Source organism: Megalobrama amblycephala, linkage group LG6, assembly GCF_018812025.1.
Source record: "Megalobrama amblycephala isolate DHTTF-2021 linkage group LG6, ASM1881202v1, whole genome shotgun sequence".
NCBI lineage: Eukaryota > Metazoa > Chordata > Actinopteri > Cypriniformes > Xenocyprididae > Megalobrama > Megalobrama amblycephala.
In genome coordinates this window covers 30,680,163-30,705,848 of record NC_063049.1, presented here as the reverse complement: position 1 = coordinate 30,705,848, position 25,686 = coordinate 30,680,163, and the positions used below count along the sequence as shown (strand labels likewise).

Genomic DNA, 25,686 nt, shown 5'->3' with positions numbered 1-25,686 from the left:
TCCGCGTTTTAAACTAGGAAACTAGCAACAGCGCTCTCAAGTGTATGAGGTGAAGTACTACAACGATTTAGGAACCTTAAAATTAACTTTTGATAGTATATTTTCAAACGTCAGACACTTGATACCTCAGACGATTTAACAAATATAGAGCATACTTTGAAAATAAGGTACATCTGTGATTTATGAACCCTAAACTGATTGTTTACCTAGTAGCTACCTTTTAAACTAGTGCTAACAATGTTGCTACAATGTACTTTTTGTAAGTGAAGTTAGTGTGGGTAAAACACTCCAAAACAAGAGCTTGTTATTGCCAGAGAGCACAGGCGAGTGTGAGAGGTGACAGATGTGTGTCAGGGTCGGGTTGCTCTTATCTCTGTGTCCTTCAGCTCTGCTTCTTTGCTCCCTTTTCGGTGAAGAATGAGATAACAGCAGGTGCAGGGAGTATCTCTGTCTTGATTCTTTAGTATGTTAGTGCCTCAATTGTATTTCAAAACAAAGTCAAAATCAAATGTTCACAATGTGTTATAAGAAGTTTTGAACAAAAGCGGTCAATGCACTAAACTCATGAAAAGTTTTTAGAAGGTTAAAAAGTATTTGAAAGACTACATTATCTACAACAATCTTGGCATTATTGCTTTTCATTTAAAAATGTTTCTACAGAGATTCTTAGTTTCTGTCAGCACTGTTTATTTCCGTCCTCTTATCTCTGACCTATTTCAGGTAGGTTTTCCATCTGCACTCTACATCTCTTCACATCATTCAAAACTGAATTGCATTTCTCTTGTGTTGGCTCAAAGTGTTGAAAACACTCAAGTAATGAAAGGACTAGGAGAACCTGGTTACGAACTCTCACATTTTCACAAGAGGGAAAATGCTAAAAACATAAAGAAACCAGTAGAATTTTTTAAGGGGGTTGCATTATGTCTTAGCTGTCCTTATATTCAGTCATAATAATAGTCATGTTTAACTTGACGACAGACAACAGGTTTGTTTAAAAATATTTGGTGAGGGCCAACAGCAAATGTCAATGCATATCTGCATATCTGCATATCTGCATATCTGGATTTTCCTTTTTTCTTTCTTTCTTTCTTTCTTTCTTTCTTTCTTTCTTTCTTTCTTTCTTTCTTCTTTTTTGTTTGTTTTCACATAATTTTTTATATTATTTTTATTATATATATATATATATATATATATATATATATATATATTTATACACACATATATACAGGTGCTGGTCATATAATTAGAATATCATCAAAAAGTAATTTTTTTTATTGTAAATTACTTTTAAAAATGAAACTTTCATATATTCTAGATTCCCTACATGTAAAGTAAAACATTTCAAAAGTTTTTTTTTTAAATTTTGATGATTAGAGCGTACAGCTAATGAAAGTCCAAAATCCAGTATCTTAAAATATTAGAATATTTCCTAAGATCAATCAAAAAATGGATTTGCAAAACAGAAAAGTTCAAGTTCTTTAAAGTATGTTCATTTGTGCACTCAATACTTGGTCGGCAGCACATATTACAACAAATGACTTGCTCCTAGCACAAATTACAGCATCAGTGAAGTGTGGCATGGAAGTGATCAGCCTGTGGCACTGCTGAGGCACTATTGAGCCTTCAGATCATCTGTATGTTGTTGGATCGACTGTTTCTCATCTTTCTCTTGAAAATATCCCATAGATTCAGGTCAGGCATGTTGGCTGGCCAATAAAGCACAGTAATATCATGGTCAGCAAACCACTTGGAAGTGGTTTTTGCACTGTGGGCAGGTGCTAAAGTCCTGCTGGAAAAAGAAATCAGCATCTCCATAAAGCTTGTCAGCAGATGGAAGCATAAAGTGCTCCAAAATCTCCTGGAAGATGGCTGCATTGACTTTGCACTTGATAAAACACAATGGACCAACACCAGCAGACGTCACGGCCCCCCAAATCATTACTGACTTCAGAAACTTCACACTAGACTTCAAGCAGCTTGGATTCTGTGCCTCTCCAGTCTTCCTTCAGACTCTGGGACCATGATTTCAACATGAAATGCAAAATTTACTTTTATCTGAAAAGAGGACTTTCGACCACTGTTCACTGTCCAGTTCTTTTTCTCCTTAGCCCAGGTAAGATGCTTCTGAAGTTGTTTCTGTTTCAGAAGTGGCTTGGTAGTCCTTTTCCCGAAGATGTCCGAGTGTGGTGACTCTTGATGCGCTGACTCCAGCTTCATTTGACTCATTGCGAAGCTCTCCCAAGTGTTTGAATCGGCTTTACTTGACAGTATTCTCAAGTTTGCGGTCATCACTGTTGCTTGTGCACCTCTGCCTACCCAATTTCTTCCTTCCAGTCAACTTTGCATTCAATATGCTTTGATACATCACTCTGTAAACAGCCAAACATTCAGTAATGACCATGTGTGATTTACTCTCTTTGTGGAGGGTGTCAATGATTGTCTCCTGGACCATTGCCAATCAGCAGTCTTCCCCATTAGTGTGGTTTCAAAGAACAAGAGATACCCAGAATTTATACTGTAGGGATGGTCATTTAATGAAACTCAAATGTAAATATTCTAATATTTTGAGATACTGGATTTTGGATTTTCATGAGCTGTATGCTCTAATCAACAATTTAAAAAAAAAAAAAAAAAAACCTTTGAAATGTTTTACTTTACATGTAGGGAATCTAGAATATACGCAAGTTTCATTTTTTAAAATAATTTACAATAAAAAAAAGAACTTTTTCACGATATTCTAGTTATATGACCAGCACCTGTGTATATATATATATATATATATATATATATATATATATATATAATTTATTTTAATTATTTATCAGAGTACCACTGTCAGATAAGATGTTTCAGCCAGGATTAGACCTTAGTTCAATTAGGACATTGAAGTAGCTTTTATAAACATGCTTTAAAAAAAACACACATTAATGTGTGCATCTTGAGACAAAACAATGGCACTGACATATTTTAACATATGTCAGTACAAGTTGCTTTCAGTTAAAACAGCTCAAACATGCATTTTAGTCTCGGACTAGGCTTTAGCCTTGTCTGTGAAACCAGGGGTGTATGAGTGGCAAAAGATCCACACAAATTTTATAACACAATGAGATAAATAAAAAAAATTCTAACCAATAGAATTTTGAGTAGTGTAAGTCTTAATTTATAATAATAAACAGAAATAAACTTGTTTTGATTACTTTAAAGTACTATTAAATACAAGATTGTTACAAGTGTTGAACGGTAGATGGCGTTGTGTCACAAGTATTGGAGAAGAAGCGCGTAATGTTCATTTGTAAGACTGAATTCCAGTTTAGTGGCCTTTGTGTCGTTAAGAAGCCTAGTTTGAATATGTGATCAGTCAGAACTAAGCAATATTATAGCTACCCTTAATATTTACTTTTATTTTCTTGTTAGATGTTTCCTCAATAAGGCAATTTGCGAAAATTACTATTGAAGAGATTGGGGAGTGTTGCACATTTTGTTCCACACATCTCAAACTTTAATATAATCTTCACATATTTACCAGCTATAAATTAAAGTATTAAAAAAATCTTACAATTACAGTCACCTTAGTATGGTGGTGGTCATCATGTCTGATAGTGATTTCATTTCTGATTGGCTACAACTCGCATCTTGTTACAACACTCCATGGTTTCCCCTATATTATGTAGTTAAGTGGGTTTTAATTACTTGACAAGATGAAATAAGATACAAATCCATCACTAAAGCAAATACAAAGAAGTGTCCGTTTGTGCCGCTCTATTGTTGAAAATGACTGTAAAAAGTTACACTTAATTGATTCTCATCAGATATGATCTCACTGGAGCTCAGGTATAGATGAATAGGTTATGTAGTAGAGTCAGGATTATGTGTCAGAGCAACTGATGTAGGCCAGTTCAATCTCAGAGGAACAGAGGTGGAGTCGTTTGTATCAGATGAGATGTCTGTAATTCGTTTGGGGATGAAAATGTAGAGACAGGTGAGGAATTAATAGTGAATGTGATTTTCAGAAGTAGTTTTGTGTCGGTTTACCTACTGTATATTTGTTTCCGTCCTACTCTGTGTGTTTAAAGAAGGCATGGGTTTCCTTCCCAGTGTCCTGTGGGTGTGGTCTCAGAATGACAGTGGTTTCCGGTCTAGGACCCAGACTTGGTTTTTCAATGTTATTTCTGAACACTGACTAAGAGGCACATGGGCAGACAGATGTGTGACATACTGTTGAGAAATAAAATGTAGATGTTCTTTCATTTCTATGAAAGATTAACAAATACAGTCCATATTATTCCAACTTTGGATTTGGCTCTTAATTTATAAATGCATCAGATGTCTGTTGTATTGCAGGGCAACCCAAGGCCATGTAATCTAAAAAGAATTACAGGAAATTTGACACAAAGATGTTTTTGGAATTGATTTTGAATACTATGGAAACTAATCCCTAATCATAACTATTGTGTCTTGAATGGCAAGAGCCAAAACAATAAAGCGACACAAAGCCACTAAAATGAGCTGCTTTCAAAAATATGCCGCTTGTGGTTGGTTAATGCGACTGTTGTTCAACGTGGAGGTCACGGCCAGCAGGTGGGTATTGTTTTCAGCTGTAAGGTTGACAGGTGGTACAGTAGCGAGCTACTTTGGTAGTTTCATGTTTTGTTTTTTTGTTCCGCTTTAGCCTGGGTGAATTCTGACTCAGAGAAATGTGTAAAAATAGAGGCACATACACACATTGAGGGATCTGAGTTGTGTCTCTTAGCTTTCCTCTGCTCCCCTTATTTAGAGGCCTCCTTCCTTCCTTCTCTCTCGTTGCTCTATTTTATTAACAAAATGCTCTTATTGCTTATGTAAGAGAAAAGGTGTTATCTTTGTTTTTCAGTCACATGGTGCAGGTCCAGGTTTGTGCTTCAGTCGTGTGCTACTTATTAAATGCACAAATAAGATCCAGATGCCCTGTAAACACCCCCTCAACATTAGGACTGCATTATGGCTGCCGACACACAGTAAGGCCCACACATGACACAATATCTCCCTTCCGTAAGTCTGTAGACTTCAAACTGAACTAAAATGAAATTATGAATGCCATGAGCATATGAAATACAATAATACTTAAAAGAAATGTCTTTAAATAAATTACCATGTGGTTAGTAAATTAAGTATTTTAGACATTGATCTTTAAAAAATACTCTCTCGCTTACGCTCATACATATAATTTTCTATTCAGTTCCTCAAGTTTTGTATGGTGAACAAATTTAGCTCACCACGTAGTTTGAACAGATGTTTCTACTGCTACGGTCTTCACTTAAAGTGGTTTCAAGTCACTTTATAGAGTTTCCATCCCTGCTTTACAATGTCAGAGTGCCAGAAAGTGACCTAAACGCCATTTGCTTCACTGCTGAATTTAGTATTAACTATTCACCAATTCATTTTAAAATGATTATGAAGTATAGGCTCCAGAATCCCTGTGACCCTGCAAAAAGGATAAAAGCGATCTGGAGAACTGATGGAAGAATGAATTATGGTTGTGGAGGAAAAAAGGACTATTCCATTCTTTAATAAAGCAATTATTAATAATTATAGAAAACATAATTTTAATAATTATAGAATAAAATTAAAACTGCAAAGTTCATTCTGCTATTATCTAAATATGTTTTAATAAGTGATATAATTATAAGTTCTCTTTCTTAATCTCTATGTCTGAAAATGTTCATTTGTGAGTTAAAACATGTTTCATATACGTTAAGAGTTGAGAATCTTACTGTAGTTAGTGGAACGTGTTTTCTGCGTTAACATTTGGTTTATTCACGCCCCTCCTCCTGATTAATATGCAGCCCCGCCCTGATTAATTATTCAGCAATCCCGTTCTTCCTTCGCCACGCCCTCTCATTAATTTCAGCACGCTTCCAGCCTACTACAACTTTAGCTTTATTATTTCGCGGTCATTCAGGGAGACTGGATGTGATGTGTTTTTTCTGGTAGAGGTTTTAAGGGAAAACAATCTGGATTTAATTACTGCACATCAACTTCAGAAAGTATTTTGTTTCATAAACCCTCTCGCTGGAGGACTTGGTGATCTTTGCTCGTTCATTTAGACTTAAGCCGTTTTCTAAAAGGGGATCGGACACACTTGCACGTCATCCTCGGTTCAGTGCCACTCCCAAAGGATTAAGTTGTTGGAATATGGAGCAAACCCACTAAGCACAGGAGCGGGAGTCTTCTGAGTTTGTGGCCGAGTGGGTCGCCCCGTGTCCGGCCTTGCGTGTGCTGGAGATCCCGTTATAATGGGATGCGGACTACGGAAACTGGAGGACCCGGAGGACAGCAGCCCGGGGAAAATCTACTCCACTTTAAAGAGACCACAGGTCGAGACCAAAACAGACTCCGTGTACGAGTATGTGCTTCTGGACTTCAGTTTGGAAGGTACAGCACAGTTCAGTAAACAAAAGTTTGGATGTGATGTTCGCTTACAAAAAAAAAATGCCATGGTAACTTTAGTTTCCATCAAAATACTAAGTTAGTTGTTTCCGTTATTCTTACTACAATAAAACTGCATTAACTTAGTATTAAAAATAAACTAAACCCTAAACAAACTGACAACTGAAAGCTTTTTTAGAGTAGCCTACCAACAATAACTCAGTAAGAATGGTATTTTTTGTTGTTGTTGTTGTTGTTGAAACTTGCGCCTTGCATGGTACTTTTTCGTTTTGCAAGGGTGTAAATGAATGAGAAATTATGAGAATCCAGTTATTTCGGCTGTCTCACAACCTAGTAATCTGCCTGGCTAGATAATAATGGCACGTGCCAGTGATGCCCAAAAAATGCCCCTTGGCAGGCAGCTCATATGATATTGGAGTTTGTGAGAGCTTATTCCGTTTTACCCAGCAACAGTGCTGAAGCCACATATCGCATGTGGAAATAGGTCAGGTTTTTTTTTACCTCCATTAACGGCGTCTGAGACACAACAGACAGACAGACAGCAGCTCACCCGCGCCTGTTCCACAAGATGACATTCACACTGACTCCCTCCGTGCAACAGTTTCCACTCACTGAATTTCCCAGAAGCACCTTTTTTCTTGGTTTGAAGGAACCATGTACATTCTTACTCAGTGCTGCCTACATTTACAGTATAGTATAGTATAGTATAGTGTATTATTGTTGTGTTGTGTAATTTTGCCTGGAGGAAAAGCAGACTGTTTGAAAGTTGGTGCGGGTTTCTGTCTCTAGCCAGCCGGCAGCGAGAAATAAAAACCCGTAATGGATTTGGAATAGCTGGAGTGATTACAGAACGCTTTAAAGGATTAGTTCACTTTCAAATTAAATTTTCCTGATAATTTACTCACCCCCATGTCATCCAAGATGTTTATGTCCTTCTCTCTTCAGTTGAAAAGAAATTAAGTTTGATGATGAAAACATTCCAGGATTTTTCTCCATATAGTGGAGAAAAATTACAAAATTACAGTTTCATTGTAGCTTCAAAGCGTTCTACACGATCCCAGATGAGGAATAAGGGTCTTATCTAGAGAAATATCGCTCATTTTCTAAAAAAAAAATAAATAATATACGTTTTAACCATAAATGCTCATCTTGAACTAGCTCTCTTCTTCTTCTTCTTCTTCTTCTTCTTTATTAGAATTCCGGCAGTGTAGACGTATTGTTGTATACTGTATTACTGCCCTCCACAGGTCAAAGTTTGAACTAATTATTATATACTTGCACTAGCATATTGTATATGACAATTTAGTTCAAACTTTGACCTGAGGAGGTCAGTAATACACTTAGCAGCGTCTACACTGCTGGAATTCAAATAGAGAAGAAGAAGAAGAAGAAGAAGAAGAGAGCTAGTTCAAGATGAGCATTTATGGTTAAAATGAATACATTTTTAATTTTTTTTTTAGAAAATGAGCGATGGTTTCTCTAGATAAGACCCTTATTCCTCGTCTGGGATCGTGTAGAACGCTTTAAAGCTGCAATGAAACTGTAATTTTGACCTTCAACCGTTTGGGATTCATTGAAGTCCACTATATGGAGAAAAATCCTGGAATGTTTTCATCAAAAACCTTAATTTCTTTTCGACTGAAGAAAGAAAGACATGAACATCTTGGGTGATATGTGGGTGAGTAAATGATCAGGAAATTTTAATTTGAAAGTGAACTAATCCTTTAAGCGTGGAGAGGAAACTTCATTCGGTCCGTTTCACTCATGTACACTGCTCCAGACCATATTTTAGTATGTGCGTTGGAACTATTTTCATTAATGACAAAACTGTACAAACTTAAATGGTCAAATTTAAATCCTGAGGAACAAAGCAGCAGATTAACTGATAGCAGCAGCCTCACAGCACTATAAAATGATGGGAAATGAGATGTACATAGAATAGTCAAGTATTACACTACAGTCCGTTACTTTGTTTTTAATGCCATGCCAGCTTCTTTGGCTATTTTCATGGTGAAAACCATCTAAAAGAATCTAAAGATATTTAAGACAATTTTTTCCTAAAACTAAATTTGGATTAACTTGGAAAAAAAAAAAAAAAATTTAAGGGGATTAACACAATTATATGACTAGATATGACTAGAAATATATCAAAATGAATCTAGTTGGTGGTCGCACAGACATTTAAAATCATTGTTTTGTGATGGTAGTGTAGATATGTTGAGTATGCAGGTCATGTGTCTCCACCTGCCCAGGTCTCAAATCCATTACTTTAGAAGATTAGAGGCAAGTTATTTGCTCTCTCTGAAACTGAGCTGAAACTGAGCTGAAACTGAGCTAAATCAGCAGGCTACCTGGATTGTTTCAGATTATTTCCATAAATGTCAATGTGAAATGCCTCAATAATAACAGAAAAATAAGTTGTATTTTAATACAACACATCTTCAGTCATAAATTGTACTTTATCTGAACAAACATGTCTGTGGGTGTGGGAGATTTGAGGGAGAAGTCAATTGGCATGTGAGCTTCTCCTTTTATTCCAGCCTTTCATTCCTGAGAACACCTGGTGTACAGATGCCTGAAGCGACGGTGTCTGACATTGCTCACCAGAGCGCTCACATTATTTAGACAGATCTGCATCACAGGCTGTGCTCCTTTGCCTCGCTCTATCGAATGTAACCTGTGGAAACTCCACCTCGGCTGTGTTCCTGTGAGTGTTTGAAGGGTTATGAGATGATGTGGCTATACCTTTTGACTCGGTTCTTCTTTGCAGCCATTTGCAAGGCCTGAGCTTGAAAAGTACACCTATCTCTACCTAAAATCATGGTAGAAGTGTATCACTTGAAAAAATACCACAGTTGTTGTTAGCTTGCATACTCCATGCATGCTCTCTTCACTTGAACCTGTCTTGTCCTGCATCTCATGTCAGGACAGGCACAAAGCTGGTTTCTACTCTCTTAAAAACAGAGGTTCCAAAATGAGGTTTTCACAGCGATGTCATAGAAGGTTTGGGTTCCTCCATTTGGGTTCCCATTATTATTTTTTTTCTTAGTGTTACTTTAAAGAACATTTTAATAATCTAAAGAATATTGTCGAATAGAAAGATTCCATGGATGTTAATGGTCTTCATTGGACCCATAGATGGCTATAAAGAACAGAGTGTAGGGCTGTAATGTGTAAACTGTAGTCAAATAACTTTAGAGGTTGTTGTTCAAGAGGAAAGCTAAAGGAAATTCCTGTAGGGTGCTTCCTCTTTCTTGGTTTCTGGAAAGGTCCAAGGTTTGGTGTGGCTCTCTTGGATACTCAATTATGTATCATTTGGATGAGACATGCTTAAAGGGTTAGTTCACCCAAAAATGAAATTTCTGTCATTAATTACGCACCCTCATGTCGTTCCACACCTGTAAGACCTTCGTTCATCTTCAGAACACAAATTAAAATATTTTTGATAAAATTCAAAATTGAAATTTGATAAAAATTTAAGACAACGTGACTACAGTGGTTCAACTTTAAAGGTGCCCTAGATTGTTTTTTTACAAGATGTAATATAAGTCCTAGGTGTCCCCTGAATGTGTCTGTGAAGTTTCAGCTCAAAATACCCCATAGATTTTTTTTAATTAATTTTTTTAACTGCCTATTTTGGGGCATCATTAACTATGCACTGATTTTTTTTCAGCGCGCCGCCCCTTTAAGAGATGCGCTTCCTCTGCCCCATGAGCTCTCGACTATATATACATCGCATAATCAAAGTTCACACAGCTAATATAACCCTCAAATGGATCTTTACAAGATGTTCGTCATGTATGCTGTATGCATGCTTCGAATTATGTGAGTAAAGTATTTATTTAGATGGTTACGTTTGATTCTGTGTGAGTTTGAGGCTATATGCTCTGTGGCTAACGGGCTAATGCTACACTGTTGGAGAGATTTATAAAGAATGAAGTTGTGTTTATGCATTATACAGACTGCACGTGTTTAAAAATGAAAATAGCGACGGCTCTCTCGTCTCCGTGAATACAGTAAGAGACGATGGTAACTTTATCCACATTTAACAGTACATTAGCAACATGCTAATGAAACATTTAGAAAGACAATTTACAAATATCACTAAAAATATCATGATATCATGGATCATGTCAGTTATTATTGCTCCATCTGCCATTTTTCGCTGTTGTTCTTGCTTGCTTACCTTGTCTGTGCACAGATCCAGCCGTTAATACTGCCTTTCCTTGTCTAATGCGTCGAATGGGCTGGCATTATGCAAATATTGGGGTCGTACATATTAATGATCCCGACTGTTACGTAACAGTCGGTGTTATGTTGAGATCCGAGTTTTTTCCGGAAGTCTTTTAAACAAATGAGATTTACATAAGAAGGAGGAAACAATGGGGTTTGAAACTCAATGTATGTCTTTTCCATGTACTGTTATTTAACTATGCAGAGGTAAATTCAAATTCTGATTCTAGGGCACCTTTAATTTTGTGAAGCGACGAGAATACTTTTTGTGCATAAAAACAAAACAAAAATACGGACTTTACTCAACAATTTCTTCTCTACCCTGTCAATCTCCTATGCTGTTTACGTTGTAAACACAGTGCAGAGCTTCCGTGTTCTATGTCAGAACGCCGGCTCATTATTGGCCGGCTCCTGCGTGAGCAGCACAACGCATGCTACAGCGTCAGCCAATACTGAGCCAGTGTTCAGACGTAGAACCTGGAAGCCTGCACTGTATGTCAACAGCATAGGAGATTGACAGGGTAGAGAAAATATATATTTTTTTTAGGTATAAAAGAATGTATGTCAAGTACTATTTAATTATTAAATTAAAATGCAAAAATGTCTAATTTTTTTACATGTACAGGATCTTGATGCTTAATTTGGATGTTTGGTTGTAGAAGGCCAGATGTTCATGTTGCAGAGACAGCAGACAGAATTACGAGTGGCCTTAATCTCTACCTTGGATCTGTTTCATCACTGTCAAGTCGAAAACAGGATTAGTTTCAATGTCTCATTTTGGCCTTAAATCACCATTTGAAAAACCTTCATGAATTTTCCTGTCCATTTAGGGGTCATTGGTATTCTTAAAGGGTTAGTTCACCCATAAATAAAATTTGGTCTCACCACCTCTTTAAGTGAACAAATATATAATGACAATTTTTTTTTTTTTTTTTCTTTAAAATAGCATACAACATTATAGTTAGTCATACTCCATGTGGGATATGTTGGTATAATCTCCCTTTTGGTTAATCTCATACTGGCATGCTTTGGATTTATGAGTATTAAAATGATTTTCCAGTCATTGTAATTTAATCTTGCAAGACTGGTTAATCTGGTTATTTTAAGGAATGTAAATGAAATTAAGTACTATAACCTTGCAATATTTTGCTGGGTGAAAACATGTCTTTCATACCAATATAAGCAATAAAAGGAAGAAACAAGTTTTGTAAATAAATATGTTAATAATAAAAATAAATCCTGTTTTAGGCATTGCATGCAACATTATTTTTTGATGGAAGGTAAGCACTTTTTAAAAATTTTAAATCGGAACAAAATTCAATACAGCAAATACTGCTATGCCTAAAACAAATTATTAAATAAATATGCTTTTTCTTAATGCAAAACAAAACCGATGCCTGTTTATAAATATTTTGATTTTGGGGTGAAATATATAACATCACCATGCTGTTGTAATGAACTGCTGGAATATTTGATTAAAATTCTGCACATTTTGCCACATTTCTTTCACATTCTCATAAAGTCTACAAGACATCTTTTTCCCCTAAACCCTTTCTGGGTCATAAAATATCCCATAAATTCCTTCCCTCTACCTCCTCTTTCTCCCTCTCATTTCCCAGTCTATCTGGTTCTCATTTTCCTTCTGCAGCTTTCACACCTTCAAACTCTTCTTTTCTTTCTTCAGTTTCCTCCTTCATGTCTTCTTCTCACCCCCTTTTCTTTTTATTCATCCATTCTGCTTATTCTCTTTTTTATAAACGACACACACACACACACACACACACACACACACAGTCTCTCTCTCTCTGTCTGTCTCTATGGAGAACAGAGGCCTCTGTGTGAGAGTTGACAGGAGGGGGGTTCGGAGGGTTTGGGACAAATTGCAGGCCTTTCTTAGGTCTGCATCTCTGTGAAAGAGCCAACGCTTTCCCCAGCTCCTGGGGGTGGTTGTGTCCATGACACGTCTCTGAAGCTCAGGTGTGAAGGACGGACATGAGTACGTGCCTGTCAAAGCCCTTTATTGGCCACAGACACTCGGATGATGAAACTTTCAGGTAGCTGCCAAATCAGACTTGGATGAGAATAGAAAACTCGTTCTCATTCAGCTGTTTACTGTTTGAGAAGATATTTGATCCGAGAGATCATCTCCCATGTGAAGTTTAAAATTCGGGTCTGCTCCAGTGTGGGAACCGAAAGACTGAATGTTTGCGTGAGTATGTTTGTGTTGTGTGTGGTGGAATGTTGTGTTTGTGAGGCTGAGTGTGTGTGGCATGGGGCCAGGCCTCCCTGTGAACAGCAGCTCTTTGTGGACACAGGAAGTGTGTTGGGGGGTTGGGGGAGAGGAGGGAGACGTCAGGGTGATCTTCTGTCAGAGGCTGCAGACAGGAAGAAGAGAAGCCAACTAAACGGTAGCACGCTATTGAAGAGCCGCTTAGAGAAACCTTAAAGGATTAGTTCACTTCAAATGAAAATTAGCCCAAGCTTTACTCACCCTCAAGCCATTCTAGGTTTATGTGACTTCTTTTCTTTCTGAAGAACACAATCTGAGTAATATTAATAAATATCCTGACGCATCCGAGCTTTATAATGGCAGTAAGCGTTACTAAAGTGTTTGACATAGGCTCTGTTCCAAAACTTAGTGGCCGGCCTTGCTGTTTGCTGCCTACATAGACAGCATCTTAAGTGGAATGAAACTTGAAAATGTAACACTGACTGTAAATGGGCAGCAACAGTGTGCAATCATACAAATAGTGGTTGACTTGACACAAATTTGGACTTTAGTAGCCTTTTTTAATAGTTATGCATATAAATTTGTACAAATAGGTCAAATATAATATGTAATTAAAATGATTTTATCACTACTTTTAGGTATTCAAATCATTAAATACCTAAAAGTAATGATAAAAAAAATTAATTACATATTATATTATATTAATTACATAAAATGTCAGTTTTATTGACATTTTCAAATTGTAAATTCAGCCATTTTTAGTCAAATTAAAATTAAGTCATTAAAACTTGCTGTTTATTCAGCAAGGACACATTAAATTGGCTGTATTTAATCCTGTATTTCAAATAAATGCTGGTTTTTAACTTTATTTTTAACTATTTTTCAAAGAATCCTGAAAATTGCATCATAGTTTCCACAAAATATTAGCAACATCTATTTAAAATACAAGATTAAATATGTTTTATAATAATAAGTGTGTGTGTGTATATAAAATACAATATAGACACTACAGACTGGAGGAATGGCTGCTAAAAAAAATTCAGCTTTGCCATCACCCATCACTCGAATAAATTACATTTTAAAATATATTAAAGTAGATAAGTTATTTAATAATAATTTCAATAAGTTTTTACTGGATGTTTGATCAAATATATGCAGCCTTGGTGAACATTAGAAACTTCTTTCAAAAACATTTGAACGGTAGTGTATATGTCAGTGTCATGTCGGAAAAATGTTTATAGTGTAATATAATATCACCTGTGGTGAACCATGAGACCCAGATGGACCTCTTATGAGCTGTATATTGGACACTGAAATGGCGCTTTCTCAAATTTCTTGTTCTTAACTCAATTTTCAGGAGTAGGAAAAAAGTTTGCTCACATTTGCTCGCCCCTAAAATTTAACTACCCACAGATACTAAACTGTGACTGGTCACTTTACATGTCTATCAGATAACCCTTTACTGTCTAAATGGGTGGCTCTTGGTCAAAATAAGCTGCGGAAAACTGTAGCGTCATAATATTTTCATCATGTCTTCATAATATTAGCACAGCTTATGGGATTCTGCCAGTGTCTTTTAGCAGTAAATGATGGTTTTCACTGAGTGTATTGTAAGTTTTGGTTCCGCTGTGTTCCACAGGCAGTCGGCCTACGGTGCAGTATTTATCCTCGCTGTGCGAGCTGCCCCATGCCCTACAGTCCTACTACACCCAAGGCTATGTACTGGCCGCCCTGCATCCCATCATCCTCTCAGTGGGCCGGACCCGCTTTCTGCCCTGCAGCCTGCTCTACCGGGCCATTCTGGTCCGCCCACGATCCAGGTAATATTTATCATGTAAACGTCTCCATACCTCATCAATGCACCCCCTGTACCCCCAAAACCCCAGACCAGCTCCTTCCAAGTAAATAATAATTAACTTTTAATGAGTCAGCATGAATATTTAATGAGATCTGTAGTGGGAGGTCAGACAGTCTAGCTAGAGTGGGTGGGGCTTGTGTGAAGTCAGACTGGGGTGCAGATGTGGATTCAGTTTAAGTTATAAGAAAGCCCTGACAACAGTGCAGTTTTTCAGCAACCAATGAGAACCAGTAAAGCAGCAGTGGATGAACGGGACAGGCTAATTTCAACTATGATGCTTTAGGTGACAATAAATTATTCAAAAGTAAAGTCTGGGACAGTCGTAGCGTGTTAACAGTACTGTGGTGTGAAAAACACTGAGCTGTGTAATGCTGTGTGAATGATGTCTGCATCCAGTCAGCATAAGCTTGAGACAATGGCAATGAAACCCACAAAAAGCTGCCTTCTCAGGCAGTGGCATCCAGACATATCTACATCCATTGTTTGCTTAACTTCCTGTCTACTAAAATGCCTACATCTTGTCATTTCTTAAAGGAAAGCAGCATAGAAGTATTTTTGCTTCCTGTGATACCCCAGCAGTACTGTCTGTGTGATTCAGTGAATGCTTGAATGCTATCTGATGTACTAGAAATAGGCTTGACAGGAATTTATTTATATATGGCTTTTTAATGAACCTATGTGTGCCAAGAAGTAAGCATTGTTGTCATTAAATGTTTGCTTGCATCTAAAGCTCACTTGAATCAGCTCAGTTGAATGTTATGGTGCATGTCTGAAATCTGTTTTAGTGTTGGCTTCATACAGAACCGCTGTCTGTTAAATCACTGACATTCGGACAGCTGATGCAGTCAGTTGGGGTCAGAAGGGTTAAACCTCTCAGCAAATTTATACTTTGCTAATGGAGGACATGTGAAGAATAGCGAATGTCAGCAATTATAAAATATGCATAATGTTTTCATGCAGTGAATTTACAACACAACTGCCTTAATTGATGTGTGTTTGTTTGTGTTGTGTGGTTGCAGTAATCACGCAGTGCCGATGATTGACAGCTTGCCAGTGTTGCGAGTGGAGGAGTGGCCACTGCCCGGAGAATCTCTGACCAGTGACACAGTGAGACTGCTCATAGACAGGGTCTGTAAATGTTTATTTTAGCCATGTATTTTTATATTTACTAGAAATAATGTTTACTTTTTTTCATTAAATGTTTACGTTTGTTTAGGTAAGTTGCTTTTACAAAAATAAATAGGTCGAACAATGCACAACCGCCTCTATATTTGCTAGCTATATTTAATAGGGCTGCACCATTATAATAATCATGATTGTCTTTCTTTCCCTTGGTATTGTAATTGCAATATTAATACATTTTTCATTAAAGTACTTTTCTGTGCATGTACATAGAATGTGCTGTTTATAGATACCTTCTTTTTTTTTTCTTTTTCTTTTTCTTTTTTTTGATGCCAGACTTTTTTACAATCAAAAGCAAACTCGTAATCAGATCTACCAAAAAGTAATACTGACTGAAGTAATAAAACGCATGATGTCTGGCAATTGTAATGGAAAAAGTGACAGATTTTCTTCTGTATTGTAGAGTACATCCGAGTATAATGGATTATTGGAAAAGATGAAAATGTAGGGGTTGGGACGTTCTATCTGTTGTTTGTTGATTGGTTGGAGGCCAATCTGATTGTGAGCTTGGACACTTAAATTGTATGAAATGGATGGGGTTTAAAAGATTAGTTCACTTTAAAATGAAAATTACCCCCAAGCTTTACTCATCCTCAAGCCATCCTAGGTGTATATGACTTTCTTCTTTCTGATGAACACAATCGGAGATATATTAATAAATAATAAAGGCCTTCTGAAGCGTAGCAATGCATTTGTGTAAGAAATATATCCATTTTTAAAGGTGCCCTAGAACTTTTTTTTAAAAGATGTAATATAAGTCTAAGGTGTCCCCTGAATGTGTCTGTGAAGTTTCAGCTCAAAATACCCCATAGATTTTTTTTTTTTTTATTCATTTTTTTAACTGCCTATTCACTGGCCCTTTAATTCTCATGCTTCACGCCCCAAGAGCTCGCGCTTGCCTTAAACAACATAAAAAAAGTTCAAACGGCTAATATAACCCTCAAAATGGATCTTTACAAAGTGTTCGTCATGCAGCATGTCTAATCGCGTAAGTACAGCGTTTATTTTGATGTTTACATTGATTCTGAATGAGTTTGAGGCTATGCTCCGTGGCTAACGGCTAATGCTACACTGTTGGAGAGATTTATAAAGAATGAAGTTGTGTTTATGCATTATACAGACTGCAAGTGTTTAAAAATGAAAATAGCGACGACTCTCTTGTCTCCATGAATACAGTAAGAAACGATGGTAACTTTAACCACATTTAACAGTACATTAGCAACATGCTAACGAAACATTTAGAAAGACAGTTTACAGATGTCACTAAAAATATCATGTTATCATGGATCATGTCAGTTATTATTGCTCCATCTGCCATTTTTTCCTATTGTCCTTGCTTGCTTACCTAGTCTGATGATTCAGCTGTGCACAGATCCAGACGTTAATACTGGCTGCCCTTGTCTAATGCCTCAATCATGGGATGGCATATGCAAATATTGGGGGCGTACACCCCGCCTGTTACGTAACAGTCGGTGTTATGTTGAGATTCGCCTGTTCTTCGGAGGTCTTTTAAACAAATGAGATTTATATAAGAAGGAGGAAACAATGGAGTTTGAGACTCACTGTATGTCTTTTCCATGTACTGAACTCTTGTTATTTAACTATGCCGAGGTAAATTCAATTTTTGAATCTAGGGCACCTTTAACAAGTTATAAAGTAAAATATCTAGCTTCCGCCAGACCACCTTCGATATAACTTAAGAAGAAAGCGTAACTGGCGTCGCGTCAGTTAAGCTTTTTTCGTAAGTTGAATACGGAAGGCGTAGGATGTAGTGTAAGCATTTTGAACCAACAGGCGTTACACTTTCTTCTAAGTTGAATACAGAAGGCGGACTGGTGAAAGCTAGATATTTTACTTTATAACTTGTTAAATATGGATATTTTTCTTACACAAATGCATTGTTTCACCTCAGAAGGCCTTTATTATCCCCCACCCAGAGCCGTGTGGAATATGTTTATAATGGATGGATGCACTTTCTTAAGCTTCATACTCGTTGGTCCCATTCACTGCCATTATAAAGCTTGGATGCGTCAGGATATTTATTAATATAACTTTAGTTGTGTTCATCAGAAAGAAGAAAGTCATATGCACCTAGGATGGCTTGAGGGTGAGTAAAGCTTGGGGTAATTTTCATTTGAAAGTGAACTAATCCTTTAAGCAGACTAAATGATTGGAAAAGCTATGACAACATATCAAATTATGACATTTTGATTCAAAATTACAAGCTCAAAAAGGTTGTTCACAATAAGATCAATAACATGCATTTAAAAGACAGATGGGGTGAATTTTCATTTCAGGCTGACTTTAAGTGTCCAAGGTCTTTCTTTGCAAAAATGTATTGGCATAAATTTCTGTTCCTCTTGGAGGGTTTAGACATACTGACTCATATTACTTAACCATATGTGTTTTGTCTGCATCCTCAGGTGAACAGCTATGCCCGGGGTGGTGTAAGGTTTGTGGGATCGGTGCTTCAGCAGGCTGGAGGAGGGGGGTGTAACGGTAGACTGCCCAGTCCCAGGAGGGGCTGCCGCTCCCCATCCCGCACCCCACCTCGCACGCCGCCCGGAGATGGGGATCTAGAGGGCCGTGGCTACAGCCCAGGTGAGTATTTCCGCTAATCTCATTAAAGTCTAAATCATTAAACAATGATTTTTTTTTTATCATTTTAAATCGGATAAACAGTGATGTTTGACTGCACAGATAGACTATAATGCATGATTTGAAGAACCTGTCATATTTCAGTCTAGAATCAGAAAGCTAATTTTTATTTTGCAAGTGAAGTTATTTCTTATTTAGCATAAAATTGTTAAAATAATAAACAGTCTGTATAACCTTTATGTGACCTTATTTTTTTCCTCTTCAGTTTATCCTGAGTGGTGTCAGTTTAATTTAGTTTTAACCCTGTTATATCTTTGCCCTCTGTGGAGCCGCAGTGCCTCCTCACCCTCTGGGCATCATACCAACCGCTCGATTCTCCATGCCAACCATTTTGTGGCCACATGTGAGATTAAGATCAGTCAGAGGCTGTTAGCGTCTTAACACAAGTATTGTACCTCATTTCTCTGCCCCATTAGACTGATTCTTTATGGTCAACGGACTGCTAGTTTGACCTAATAAAAATGTTGCCCGAAGCAATGATCATTGACTTGTTTTAGTGAAATATGTTAGTAAGTTTGAGCTTGCATTCTATTTTGCATTTGTCATACAAAATGTGTGACTGTCACTGTTGTTTTCAGACCTGAGATTGTTGGTGCTGTTTCACTCCTGGGCTCCGGGCTGTGCCCCGCTGGACTCTCTCGCCTGCTGTTACCACCAGGGGGCGCTGTCCATGCGCGTGTCCAGAAAGGGTCAAGTTGTCAGTGCCCTGGAAGCTGATTGGCTGGAACTGACCGCAACTTACTACCGCAAGGGCTGGTCACTGGTCGACTCCTTCGTATACTGGGACACACCTAAAGGTAGTTCTCCGACAGATTTTTGACTGTCATTTGAGGTGATTCCTTGAGCTGGTTGTTCATCTGCCTGACATGTTTGTGTTATCGGATTGTGAAAGAAAAATATCAACATCCTCTTTAGCTCTTCTCAAAAAAGTCATTAAACTTAATTTTCTCCATGTACATCTTTTCATTCTCAGAATTCATGTTCTTCATCCTCATCTTTTTAAACCCTCCACATCTCTCTGGCTTTAACTAAAGCCATGTTTCCCGTCTCCCGTCTCCCACCAGAACTAAATTTAGAGCTCACATCCCTAACCTCACGACCGTGCTTCCTGTTTCGCACCAGGCTAATAGGAGCTAAATCAGATGTATGTGTGTGTGAGTGTTTGAGACATCTGGGCTCACTCTCTCTATACTCTCTGTATGTATGTTTGTGTCTGTATGTTATCAGCTTACAGAGTTTTAGTGTCAGTACTACATTAAACTACAATAAATAATGTTGAATATAATGTATACTAATGCAATGGGGGAATATTTGTGGGTCCTGATAATGTCAAATGTCTTATGTTACCAGTAAAAAATGGTAACGTAAGGTAACAAATAGTATTTAACATTATTTTAAATAGATCTAGTCAGTGACAGAGTGCAAACATATTCATCTAAAATAATTCTGTATTTTCAGCTTCAGAATCATGAATATTTTTATTCTGGAGTCACCATTGTCCTGTGCACTGGGTTACCAGCACCAAGTCCAAAACTATTCATTTCCACCCCCAATGTAATATCAAATTTAGCATTTAGCAGTACATTTTTTGTTAACCTTTTACCATAAGTCTTGGAGTATCACAATAATATTGTATTGTGAGTTCAGTATCGAATCGTGACATGAGGATATCATTACAACCCTAGTCAGCATGTTATATTAATTTGTTCCCTTGTTTTAAAGGGTTAGTTCACCCAAAAATGAAAATTATGTCATTAATGACTCACCCTCATGTCGTTCAAACCTGTAAGACCTCCGTTCATCTTCGGAACACAGTTTAAGATCTTTTAGATTTAGTCCGAGAGCTTTCTGTCCCTCCATTGAAAGTGTATGTACGGTAGACTGTCCATGTCCAGAAAGGTAATAAAAACATCATCAAAGTAGTCCATGTGACATCAGTGGGTTAGTTAGAAGTTTTTGAAGCATTGAAAATACATTTTGGTCCAAAAATAACAAAAACTACGACTTTATTCAGCATTGTATTCTCTTCCGGAATCCTTTCCATTGAATTGATTCCATTGAATCCTTTCATCTGTCGGCATTGGTAATGCACTTTTACGTTGTTGTTTTTGGCGATTAGGACATCCGTGACATGCACACTTACGCACCATTTTAAAAAATATAGCAATACCAAAATACAAACAATGTAGAATAGCTTGAATACAGCGTGCGTCTCCCTCAGACTGTAAACGAAGCTCTGGCGCACTAGATAACACATCATCAGCGTCTTACATCAACAGCGTCACTGCGGAGTCGTGAACCACACTCCGGAGCAGAAGGGGGCGGTAATGCACCAATAAGAATAAAATCGTAGTTTTTGTTATTTTTGGACCAAAATGTATTTTTGATGCTTCAAAATGTTGCGGATGTCCTAATCGCCAAAAACAACCACGGTGACATAAAAGTGCATTACCAACGCCGACAGATGAAAGGATTCAATGGAATCAATTCAATGGAAAGGATTCCGGAAGAGAATACAATGCTGAATAAAGTCGCAGTTTTTGTTATTTTTGGACCAAAATGTATTTTCGATGCTTCAACAAATTCTAACTAACCCTCTGATGTCACATGGACTACTTTGATGGATGTTTTTATTACCTTTCTGGACATGGACAGTATACCGTACATACACTTTGAATGGAGGGACAGAAAGCTCTTGGACTAAATCTAAAATATCTTAAACTGTGTTCCAAAGATGAACAGAGATCTTACGGGTTTGGAACAACATGAGAGTGAGTCATTAATGACATAATTAATTTTTGGGTGAACTAACCCTTTAAGTAAATTGTGCACACAGTATAATAATTCATTGCCTCGATTTACTAAATCATCATGGCCACGTTGTTCTAGTTCGTTCTCTCGTTTTAGTTAAATCGAGTTAACGAATTAGTTCAGAATGGCCACAATTTACTAAAACAAGGGAATAAATCATGGAAACAAATTCTTAATTCGTGGCCATGATATATATCTTTGTCCCCATGTCATGCGGGGCTCTTCATTTATTTAATCAAAAATATAAATAAATTAATATTGTGACATATTATTACAATTCAAAATAACTCTTTTCTATTTTAATATATTTCAAAATGTAATTAACTATTTGTCTCAGTGTTGGCTCTATAATCTCATTCACTCTCTTTGTCCTCTCACACATGTTGGTGCACATGCATTTGTCTTGCTGTCTTATAAGTAGTTCAGTTTCATTATCTTTTGTAGGTCAGTGACACACTTCCAGCACTGAATAAATGAGACCTACAAATTATTGCGCTGTGGTTCAGTGGGTGACTAGATACATCAGAATAAAATAGTTAAAATCAGCCACTTGTAACAGTCAGATCAGAGTAATCTTGCTGAAAGGAAGTCATTAATACTGCTCATGCCTCATGTTAGCATTTGAACAATTAAATGAATATACAGATATACATGTACACATAGAGACATAATGTAAAAATCTAGCAGTGAATTGTCATATACTATTTCTTACAGTATCATGTATATGTTTACTCATTGTTTTTACAGGTGAGCCAGTGCCCAGGTCTCTAGAGGGGCTGTTTGTCTATGAGGAGAAAAGCACAGCGCCACCTGCCAATGACACTATTGTAGTAGAACAGTGGACTGTTATAGAGGTGTGACTGCATGTATGAAAGGTTTGAAACGTTGTCACATTAAGAGTTTTTTTTAATGTTCTCCTTAATGGTTTCTGGTTTGTGTCTCAGGGCTCAGATGTAAAGACCGACTATGGTCCTCTGCTCCACACGTTAGCAGAGTTCGGCTGGCTGCTCACCTGTGTGCTGCCCACCCCAATCATTCGCCATGACAGGTGGGAACCTCACAGTACAAGCAATATAATTATGTTTATTTACACCCTATCACCATTTCCATAGCTGGTCTCGTTTTCTTCTCCTGCAGTGAAGGGAATCTAGCCACTAAGCAAGTTGTTTTTCTGCAAAGACCTGTCAAAGGACAATCGGTACCGCAGCACAACCAGGTACCTGTTTACCAGTGTCAGTTCAATCAATTACATTTGCAAACCCATTGCTTTTCTTGTAATTTCGTCTGTCAGAAATAATTAAATGGCACTCCGCTTCGCATCATGGCCGCATGGCCGCATTACCACCTCGGGTGTGCATTTTCTAAGAATTCAACGGCCCGACGCCAATTATTCCTTACTTAATGCACTGTGAACTATTTTTATTAACTAGAATTAACAAAAGTAGATTTTCATTGTTAGTTCATGTTAATGTTTTAACTAATGTTAACAAATTAGACCTTATTGTAAAGTGTTAACAAAAAACTCCTACAAACTTTAAAGGTGCCCTCGAATGAAAAATTGAATTTATCTTGGCATAGTTAAATAACAAGAGTTCAGTACATGGAAATGACATACAGTGAGTCTCAAACTCCATTGTTTCCTCCTTTTTATATAAATCTCATTTGTTTAAAAGACCTCAGAAGAACAGGCGAATCTCAACATAACACTGACTGTTACGTAACAGTCGGGGTGTACGCCCCCAATATTTGCATATGCCAGCCCACGTTTCCAACATTATAAAAGGCATTGGACAAGGGCAGCCAGTATTAACGTCTGGATGTGCACAACCAAATCATCAGACTAGGTAAGCAAGCAAGAACAATAGTGAAAAATGGCAGATGGAGCAATAATAACTGACATGATCCATGATAACATGATATTTTTAGTGACATTTGTAAACTGTCTTTCTAAATGTTTCGTTAGCATGTTGCTAATGTACTGTTAAATGTGGTTAAAGTTACCATCGTTTATTACTGTATTCACAGAGACAAGAGAGCCGTCGCTATTTTCATTTTTAAACACTTAAAGTCTGTATAATCCATAAACACAACTTCTTTCTTTATAAATCTCTCCAACAGAGTAGCATTAGCCGTTAGCCACGGAGCACTATCAAACTCATTCAAAATCAGAAGTAAACAATATAACAGTATACAATACTCACATAATCCGACGCATGCATGCCGTATGCATGACGAACACTTTGTAAAGATCCATTTTGAGGGTTATATTAGCTGTGTAAACTTTGTTAAGGCACTGTTCAAGGCAAGCGCGAGCTCTGTGGGCGTGGACCACAGGATTTAAAGGGGCCGCAGCATAAAATCGGTGCGTTTATAATGATGCCCCAAAATAGGCAGTTAAAAAAATTAATAAAAAAAAAATCTATGGGGTATTTTGATCTGAAACTTCACAGACACATTCAGGGGACACCTTAGACTTATATTACATCTTTTAAAAACATAATCTAGGGCACCTTTAACTAAAATTGAAGTAAAATAATCTAATTCAAAATGTTAACAAAAACCATAACAGTATATCAATGATACTAAAATAACATTTCTATTTTTATTTTTTTTTTATTCATCTAATATTTATTTTATTGTATTTCAGCTTTATTTCAATGTTTTTTAAGACCCTCTTGATTTTGTTCCTGAAGGGATCCGCGCGGCGAGAGGTGTCCAGTCACTCTGTGAGTCGAGGTGTGGAGGAAGCGCACACAGAGCTGTCGTCTCCATGTTCAGGGGGGATCGGCGGTTTCCCTGTGTTTGGAGGAGGGTATCCCAGTGCACTCTCCCATCTAGATGAGGGAGGATTTGAGCCGGACGATGGGGCCGCAGAAGTCACCTGTATGTGACGCACCAACTCAAAGACGTAATTTCTTTTTAGGGTGACTGTCTTTTTAATTTCTGTCACCCTAAAACAGAAACCTTTGATGGTTACGAGCTGCAGCAATGCCCTAGAATTTACCACATCACAAGGACAAAGAGATTGGAATTCTTGTATTAGAAACAGACTCATAGCACTTTTAACTTTTTGTAAGTTATTTTTTTAACAAGCCAAAACATAGAGGTCAGTTTTATTTTACCCATTTATTTTTAATTGAAAGCACAAAGTATGTGCAATCCTTCTCTTTTCTGACACAAAGTATCAAAACAGCACTGAAATTCACTGTTATTTGCAACAGCAGTATTTCACAGCACTCGCACAACACAAACACCACATGTACAGTTCATATCACATTTGTAGCACAATAGCATCACGGCAGAAACTAGAAAAAAGGCTCCAACACCTCAACAAATCTTTTTTTCTCCTTATCACTGAGTGTCCTTCCTCACTGTTCATTTTCCTGTTCCTTGTTCCTTTTTTACTTCAAATCAGCTGACAATTGAGTTGTTTGTTCTAACACCTGCAACAGTTCAGTGTGACGAACTCAGGAACTGAGTGTCCAAACAGCCCCTCTGTAGGATGCAGACGTTTATTTAGTGTGCATATTTGGGACTTTTTTTTTTGGAATGATTTTTTCAGGCCTTTTGAGTCAAAACATCAGGAATGCTCAATTCAGTTTGGAACACAAATGTTTAAGGGAAATGCATATGCACTGTAGGCGGGACCCCATGAACTAGTCTGTACTAAACGCAGAACTTGATGCTGTTGTTTGTTTATCTGATCTGTGCCATTAACTTAATGGTGCTAGAGTTGAATTTGTATGTTAATCTCCTAGGAATTTCTGCTATCCAAAAGGGAAAGGTGATACACTCAGATTTGCATGTTAATTAAGTGGAAACTACGCAGTTTTCATTAACTGAAATAGGACTATGAGCAGGGTACTTCCTCTATACAGTTTAGTATAAACTGACTGTAGATTTATCTGGCTGGATTTTTCATATTGAGCTGCAATGGTGCTGCTTGTGCCACCCTATTCATTTGTATGTTGTAAAATTTTAAGCATTGTACTTATGTCTTATATTGCCTTGACAATGTTTATCCCTCTTTGAGGAATGGCAGAATAGAGTAAGCACATTTTAGCTTGCAAAACAGACTATCAAGCTGCTGTAAATGTTTTGATACCATGGAAAACTGAACAAGATGTTTCTCCACTCCAGAAGCTGAGCTCAGATATTTAACATTATATTCTAATAAGCCAGAACTGATCAGTATTATTTACCAACTGTAGTATTTGAATGTTTCAGACCATTTTTTGTAATATTTTATTAAATGGGTATTTACCTCATATTAACGTGGCTGTTTGTG

General features: G+C 37.2%; 1 protein-coding gene across 1 annotated transcript; it reads left to right on the top strand.

The window, feature by feature from the left end:
- The first annotated feature begins 5,872 nt into the window (after window positions 1–5,872).
- Window positions 5,873–25,666, top strand: rftn2 (raftlin family member 2). The gene is made up of 9 exons (XM_048193883.1): window positions 5,873–6,411; window positions 14,529–14,709; window positions 15,767–15,875; window positions 18,353–18,530; window positions 19,166–19,384; window positions 22,146–22,252; window positions 22,343–22,446; window positions 22,536–22,614; window positions 24,092–25,666. The coding sequence occupies exons 1-9, from the start codon at window positions 6,273–6,275 to the stop codon at window positions 24,287–24,289; spliced, it is 1,314 nt and encodes a 437-aa protein (XP_048049840.1). The 5' UTR covers window positions 5,873–6,272; the 3' UTR covers window positions 24,290–25,666.
- Window positions 25,667–25,686: the final 20 nt, after the last annotated feature.

Coding starts and splice junctions, on each gene's coding strand:
- rftn2 (XM_048193883.1), top strand. CDS start 6,273: ATGGGATGCGGACTACGGAAACTGGAGGACCCGGAGGACAGCAGCCCG. Junction 18,531..19,165: donor GGGCCGTGGCTACAGCCCAG/GTGAGTATTTCC, acceptor TGTTGTTTTCAG/ACCTGAGATTGTTGGTGCTG. Junction 22,253..22,342: donor AACAGTGGACTGTTATAGAG/GTGTGACTGCAT, acceptor TTTGTGTCTCAG/GGCTCAGATGTAAAGACCGA.